Source organism: Kryptolebias marmoratus, linkage group LG14, assembly GCF_001649575.2.
Source record: "Kryptolebias marmoratus isolate JLee-2015 linkage group LG14, ASM164957v2, whole genome shotgun sequence".
In the NCBI taxonomy this organism is placed as follows: domain Eukaryota; kingdom Metazoa; phylum Chordata; class Actinopteri; order Cyprinodontiformes; family Rivulidae; genus Kryptolebias; species Kryptolebias marmoratus.
In genome coordinates, this window is record NC_051443.1 from 17,069,422 (window position 1) to 17,077,640 (window position 8,219).

The window sequence follows — 8,219 nt, forward strand, 5'->3', positions numbered from 1 at the left end:
GCTGGATATCTACTCACTCTGAGGCTTTCAAAAATCTGGCACCGTCTGCCTGTTTGAGAGCTGAATATAACTGCTGTTGCACAGGTGGAAAACATGAGCCTGATTGCACTCAGCATGCAGGTGAACCAGATGAGCTTGATGAGAGGTGGGAACTGAGGGAACAAACATAGCAGGCAGACGGGCCAGAAACATGACAGATGCATTATGACAAAGGAACATCAATAAGATGCTATCACCATGGAAACTACATGTTTTCTTATTTTTATTTTGACTATGTTTTTTTATTTACTTATGATGCTACGGGGTGAAATCCTGATATTTTTCAGCTAAAGTTTACAGTTTAGAGCAATGGGGTACAGTAGATTACAGGCTACAGTACCGATTAAAGGCTAGAGTGTGTTTGTGTGTACCAAACAAGTGTGACATGAGATGCGATTGAGTGTTGCATCGACTGAGATGGTCGAGCATCCTCAGATACACGACCTAATGCAAAAAGCATGTCAGGTCCAGGATTTTACTTCCCAGGAGTAGCCCTATTGTATGTGTCATCCTTATTTTGCCACAAATGTTCAGTCACTTTTAGGGAAAATAGAAAAAAAAAATTAAAAATTGGAAAAAACACTGCATGAAACTCCAAATAATAAAAATTCTATGCCTTAATATGCTTTTATTGCATGCATTTATTAGTTATACCAACAAATATTTAAATTTTTTCTCCTTAGTGGTCCTTTCCTTTATTTATTAAGATGTCTTATTTGTATTTATCTCAAGGAGGCCAGAGAAAGTGAAGGCAGGAATTTCCCCTAATAAAGTCAAACAATACAAAGGCAGTTTGCTTGATCATTTTTCCCAGTTAATTAATAATAGGTTGGATATAAGGAAAGTTGCTTACCATGAAAAAGCATACATAACCAAGGCGTTCCCTGTTACCCCCACTGCTCCAATCACCAAGACAAAGAAGGCGACGATGTAGTGAACGTGGTCCGGGACGTCCACGTGTCGGTAAAATCCACGTTCAGCGTCCATATCAGTAGCTGCATACAGAGGCTGATATCAAGGTTTTGTTTGCTTGTGCGTGTCCAGCTTTGATTTTCCTGTCAACAACCATCTTAGCCCACCTGACCCACTAATCCGGGCTGCATTTTGTAACAGCACTCGTCATTACCAACCGATGAAATGTGCGAGGAGGTAGAAATGTCATGATCCGTGGGCTCTTTGGGGTGTTGTTTTGTTCTTTTTCTTATTATGGATTCAGTGTTTTTAGTCATGTTGCTGCTTGTGTTTTCTTTTGGATGCATTTCCTGTCTCTCCCCTGTGTTGTCTTCATCCTCTTGTCCTCACTCGCTATTTATTCTCCAGGTTCTCAGTCACTAATCAGTCAGTCTGTTTGTTTCCTGTTCCTCTCTGTGTTCCTCATGGTTTATTGTTACTTTTCTATTTGCCTGCTGCCCCATCAGCTGTTTGGTTTCTGTGTTTTAGTTTCCATTTTTTTAGGGGTATTTGCCTGCTGCCAAGTCAGCTTTTTGTTTTTTATAATTAAATTCTTTTTCTTTTGTTTTGTTAGTGTCTCATGTTTTAGATATGTTTGGTTTCATGATTTCATTTAGATTATCTTAGCTCATATTTTAGATATTGTGTGTGTTTTCTCGATGACTCTGTATTTTTGTGTTTTCACGTTGTAAAGCACCTTGAATCGCCTTGTTGCTGAAAAGTGCTACATAAATAAATTTGACTTAACTTGTTCATCAAGTCCTGGAGTCCAGTCTGCATACTTGGGTCCTATATTTCGAAAACCTGACAAGGATGTCAGCATGTGTCTGCAACTTTTGAATTATGTGCATTGTTTCCATTTCTTTGTGTCAAAAACCTATTTAGCTGAGTCACTTTCTTACAGTCATATAAACAAGTTGGATTTTGTAAATGGGCCACTTCAGTTTGCACATTCCAGGAATCTCTGCTTTTTTACCCTAAGAAACTTGAAATAACCCACACTTTTATTTATTTATTGTTTGTCCTATTTGATGTGTTGGAAGATACACCAATCACATTAAAATTCAATGAATATTTTGAATACACTGCTTTTCCTGTTTCCATTCTCACACTGGACTGTTTTTGGATAACATGGGAAACATTACAAATGCTAAGCATCAGTTGATTCTTTGTGCTTTTAGACCTTAGTGTTCACACAAAGCTCCTTTCTGACCAAATCTTAGAGCCTCTTTAACTTGGCTATAAACGACTGGTCTCATGTTTACACCAAAGGTCAACTATTTAGGCAGTTGTTTGTGCAAAATGTTAAAACTCTAACTTTATTTAAGTTTTCCCAGTTAAGTCAGTTAAACATCCATTAGATCTTCATTTATTTGTACTCCTTAAATATCCTGTTTTCTTTTTTTTTCTTTTTGAGTTTACCAAGTCCTGTCTAAGCCTTTCAGTTGCTCTTTGCACCCTTTGTCTTTGCTTCAACATCAGAAAAAAAAGGGATGCTCTTAAGACAAAAATCTCCCTCGCAAAGTTTTAAGTTCGGATCAAGATTTGATGTAATCCTTTTCTGTAAAGTTGAAAGTTGAGAACTCCTTCCTCATTTAAGAAATTCTTCCACGAAGCCTTTTTGGGGATTCAAATGCCCAAAATAAGTCTTGCAGCCTAATTTGTACTCCAACATGGCATTCCAGTTTAAATATAGCTGATTTTTTTTTTTTCTTCATGCCTGTCTGTGTGTATGTGCTCCTGCGTGTGTTTGAATGTGGGAGTCATTAAATACAAGCGTTACATCTTATATAATCAAAGGGAGAATGGCAGTCAGGGCATTTTAATATCAATTAATACAGCTCGTGGAATGTAAAATTGTGTGGCTAAATATTATTTACAATATGGGGTGGAATATCCGTGGAGCTGGTCAGAGAGGAGATCCTCACTCGATTGAGCCAATGTGCTTGAAGAATTTGATGGTCCTTTGAGAAACAGCCAACAACTCCTCTTTACTGCCAGGTAATATTTAAAATTTCATTTTTATTGTGTTAAAAATAACAGTTCTGTGAGGATCTGGGGTTGGCTCTGCCTTCTGGGCAGTGCCACTAATCATTCCTCCACAGGTGTTCCAGTTTCCACTGACGAGACCAGCTGGTACTTAAGCAGCAGGCTGGGATCAGATCTTCGCTGGAGCATCAAACCTACTGGGTTAGATTCTCCGCCACAGCGTCTAACCTAACTTGTGCTCTCGAGCTAATCACGTTCTCTGTTCTGTGCCTACGACTCAGGTTTTGCCACGTCACGACTACGGGTCGGAGGAACTACTTACCTGGATACTCACGGATACGTACCTCGCTGCTACCTGGCTCTTCTTGGAAACCACTGGAACCACTTCGCTCCTCCTCGACGCCGCAATCTCCCGCTAGGACCAGTAAGCAAACAAAGAGACATTGTAACCTTCGCAACCATCTTGGAAATCAACCTGTACCCGAGACTCACCCAGTTCTCCTTCTCTTGCAGACTCCTTCAGGAAAAGATCTTTGTACACAGCCACACCTGTAAAATAAACGCACTTACCTTATCCTTGTCTCCGTGTTTGGTCTTGGTCTCACTCTATGGACAGAAACCTTCGGGTATATGACAGTATGCTCCAGCCAAAACAGACAGTCCAGAGCCTTACCAAGTCCACTCACGTGAAGTAATTTGCAACATCCACGTTTCGCACAATATTTGGCTACCTTCGTTTTTTCTAACGTTTATTTACGTCTTCGGACACGTTTATGTGGGTCAAGAGGGCCATTGTAGGAATGGCGGACCCCTCTTCCCGATCCGAAAATACTGAGGCAGCTTCACTGCTGGCCCGACACGAGTCCATGATTAATGCTCTATGTGAAAGACAACAATCTGAAACCGGTCGGTTAGACCAACTAACCCTGTTAACCCAAGAAATTCACCAAAAACTATCATCGTTGGTTCCCACCACTACAGATTCCGTTTCCGCATCCGCTTCCGCGGCCACTTCACTTCAACATCAACATCCGGTCATTTTCGCGAGGTTCCCTCGCCGACTCCCGAACCTTTTTCGGGAGAGATCGGTAAATGTGCAGGTTTCTTACTACAGTGTTATCTCGTTTTCGCTCGTTCGCCACAGTCTTTCACCGATGGGCCAGCTAAGATTGCTTATATCATCGGACTTCTTCGAGACAAAGCCTTGAAATAGGCTGAAGCTAGGTACAGCTTCAGGGCTATTAGATTAACGACGTTTGACCAGTTTATCGAAGATTTCGAACAGACTTTTGGGCTCAAATACACTGACACCGAGATAACTCAAAAACTGTGGAATCTACGTCAAGGATCACGCTCGGTGGCTCAGTTTGCCATCGACTTCCGGACACTGGCGGCTACTTCCGGTTGGAACGAGGCAGCACTTAAGGGAGTTTTCATCCATTCCCTTCAAGAACCTCTGAAGGACCAGCTAGCAGGTTGGGAGGAGCCTCGAGCCTTGGACGACCTGATAACTCTGGCCATCCGTTTGGACAACCGCCTGCGGGAGAGGCAGCTGGAGAGAAGGGATCGGATGAACCACCTTGGGCGGCAGGTCGCCACCACGGAAGCCGAATCAGCAGTGTCCAATATGGAACCTGAACCTATGCAGGTAGGACAAGCGAGACTAACAGCGGAGAGATGCAGGCGTATGGAGGCTAAAGAGTGTCTTTACTGTGGGGAGGGAGGTCATTTCCGAGCAAGATGCCCTCAGTTAAAAGGGAAGACTCACTAGGTAGCCGAGGGGTACTAGTGAGTAGCCTCACACAACCCCTCGGGTCACGATTTTTTGTTCACTCTACCTTGTTAAATCTTCAGGTTAAGATTCCAGTCCACGCTCTCATCGACTCCGGTGCAGAACAGAGTCTAATTTCCAGGGATTTAGTCAACCGCTTGCAACTTAAACCCACTCCTCTATCCTCTCCGCTTCCCGTTTTAGATATTTCCGGACAAGTAATTACCAGAATCACACACAAGGTCACTAAGTTGCAGTTCCTGGTATCCGGTAATCACAGGGAAGAGAGTGATTTTCTGTTTTTTTCCGCACCCAATACTCAGATGATTTTAGGATTTCCTTGGCTACAACTTCACAACCCAGTAATCAACTGGACTGAAAAAAGGATCGAATCATGGAGCCCTTTCTGTCTGCAGAATTGTTTACACTCCGCCTTGCCGTCCTCCAGTATCAAGACCGAACCTGAACAGAATCCTGATTTAACCAAGATACCAGCTGAGTATCACCACCTGGCTCCTGTCTTCAGTAAAGCTAAAGCATTATCCTTACCACCCCACCGACCCTACGACTGTGCCATAGAACTCATCCCCGGTGAAACACTTCCCTCGAGTCGATTATTCAACCTGTCTGGACCTGAAAGAGAGGCCATGAAGTCCTACATCGAGGATTCTTTGGCTTCTGGCATCATCCGTCCGTCCAAGTCACCCTTAGGGGCAGGGTTCTTCTTTGTTCAAAAGAAGGACAAGAGTCTCCGTCCTTGTATTGACTACAGAGGACTAAATCAAATAACTATAAAGAATAAGTATCCACTCCCGTTAATTGACTCCGTCCATCAGCAACTGCATTCCGCCACTATATTCACCAAACTCGACCTAAGAAATGCTTACCATTTGGTTAGGATAAAAGAGGGAGATGAGTGGAAAACAGCTTTTAAGACTCCTCGAGTACTTCGAGTACCTGGTCATGCCTTTTGGATTAACTAACGCCCCTGCTGTTTTCCAGTCATTGATTAACGATATCTTAAGAGACTTCCTTAACATTTCTGTTTTTGTCTACCTGGACGATATCCTTATCTATTCACAGGATCCTGCTCAACATCATAACCATGTCAAGGCCGTTCTTCAAAGACTTTTGGAGAACCAATTGTTTGTTAAAGCGGAGAAATGCGAATTTGGTGTAACAACTGTGAACTTCCTGGGTTTTATCTTTGGACAGGGGTTTTACCAGACTGACCCAGAGAAGATCCAAGCGGTCGTGGACTGGCCCACTCCCACTGATCGTCACCAACTCCAACGTTTTCTTGGCTTCGCCAACTTCTACCGCAGGTTCATCCAGGATTACAGTAAGGTCGCTACCCCACTCACACAACTCACCTCCACCAAACAGTCCTTCACCTGGTCGCCGGAAGCACAGTCAGCTTTCAATAAGTTGAAAGCTCTATTTGTTTCAGCTCCTGTTCTTCAACATCCTGACCCCAAGCTACAATTCATTGTAGAAGTAGACGCCTCAGATACCGGAGTAGGGGCGGTCCTTTCACAGAGGTCTACACAAGACAATAAGATTCACCCCTGTGCATATTTCTCTCGGCGTCTCATGTCGGCCGAGAGTAATTATGATGTGGGCAACAGAGAACTGTTAGCCATCAAGCTAGCACTTGAAGAATGGAGGCATTGGCTAGAGGGGAGCGAGGTTCCATTCATTATTTGGACGGACCATAAAAATTTAGCTTACCTCCAAACAGCTAAGAGGTTGAACCCCCGGCAGGCTAGGTGGTCCTTATTCTTCGGGCGGTTCAATTTTTCCATCACATACCGTCCAGGAACTAAGAATGTAAAGCCAGACGCTTTATCTAGGCTCTGGGCTCGAGAGGGTTCATCCGATCAGGAGGAACCCATAATCCCTCCTTCCATGATTGTGGGGGCCCTCACTTGGGATATAGAAAGGAAGATCCGAGAGGCTCAACAAGGGGAACCTGATCCCGGAGGGGGTCCTCCTGACAAAACATATGTCCCCACCACAGTTCGACCCAGGGTTTTAGATTGGTTACACTCCCAGCAGTTTTCTTGTCATCCAGGGGTTAACCGAATGACAAAGTTGGCCAACCGGTACTTCTGGTGGCCCAGTTTGGCTGCGGACGTCAAAGAGTTTGTCTCAGCCTGTTCTACCTGCGCCCGGTTCAAGGGTGGCAATCAACCTCCGGCGGGGCTATTGCAGCCGCTACCGATACCAAGTCGGCCTTGGTCACATATAGCCATTGACTTTGTCACCGGATTACCACCTTCACAAGGACATACAGTCATCTTCACCATTGTTGACCGATTTTCAAAGTCTGCTCACTTTATTCCCCTTCCTAAGCTCCCCACCGCCTTCGAGACTGCTGAAATCATTACTCACCACGTCTTCCGCCTCCATGGGATCCCAGTGGACATCGTCTCGGACAGAGGTCCACAATTCACATCTCAGGTGTGGCGAAGTTTCTGCAGGGGATTGGGGACTGGGGTGAGTCTCACTTCTGGGTACCATCCACAATCCAATGGCCAGTCTGAACGATGCAATCAGGAGTTGGAGGCGGCCCTCAGGGTTCTGGCGAGCGACAACCCCTCCACTTGGAGCAAGAAGCTGGTGTGGATTGAGTATGCACACAACACTCACGTCTCTTCAGCCACTGGATTGTCACCTTTTGAGGCTGCTCTTGGATATAATCCACCTTTGTTCCCCAGCTTTGAGAGTGACATTGCTGTTCCTTCTGTGCAGGCCCATCTTCGTAGGTGCAGAAGCATTTGGCGGCAGACTAAGCGAGCACTACAGAGGTCTTGTGAACAAAACAAGAGGTATGCTGACCGTCACCGTTCCTCAGCACCTAAATACAAGGTGGGCGACAAGGTTTGGCTTTCTACCAGAGATATTCCTCTCAAAGGCACCTCAAGAAAACTCGCTCCCCGGTTCATAGGACCCTTCCCCATTGAGAGGGTGCTTAATCCCTCCTCAGTCTGTTTGTCCCTTCCTACTGCCATGCAGATCCACCCGGCATTTCACGTTTCCCAGATCAAACCGTTCGTGGACAGTCCATTGAGCCCTCCTACCGTCCTCCCCCCTCCCGCCCGGTTAACCGACAATCAGCCCGCTTTTACAGTTAATCGCATCATTGATGCACGACAGATGGGTAGAGGGACTCAATTTCTGGTGGATTGGGAGGGTTACGGTCCTGAGGAGCGCACATGGGTCCCCAGATCTTTTATTCTGGATGCCTCACTGATCTCGGACTTTTATAGAGCACATCCTGAGAGACGTCCAAGATCGCCAGGAGGCGATTGTTAGAGGGGGGGGTACTGTGAGGATCTGGGGTTGGCTCTGCCTTCTGGGCAGTGCCACTAATCATTCCTCCACAGGTGTTCCAGTTTCCACTGACGAGACCAGCTGGTACTTAAGCAGCAGGCTGGGATCAGATCTTCGCTGGAGCATCAAACCT

At 45.1% G+C, this 8,219-nt stretch overlaps 1 protein-coding gene across 3 annotated transcripts in view; it reads right to left on the reverse strand.

Moving 5' to 3' along the window:
• The window catches only part of opn4xa (opsin 4xa), a 17,564-nt gene that overhangs the window by 7,607 nt on the left and 1,738 nt on the right, over positions 1-8,219 (reverse strand). Inside the window, exon 2 of one of the 3 annotated variants that reach the window (XM_037979632.1) lies at positions 893-1,034. The exons of 1 other annotated variant lie outside the window; for it this stretch is intronic. In XM_037979632.1, coding sequence (XP_037835560.1) covers positions 893-1,026 — 134 coding nt within the window. In that variant the 5' untranslated portion in view covers positions 1,027-1,034. Of the gene's footprint in view, positions 1-892; positions 3,074-8,219 lie in introns of those variants that run through there. One more of the 3 variants, XM_037979633.1, reaches the window with a different exon arrangement.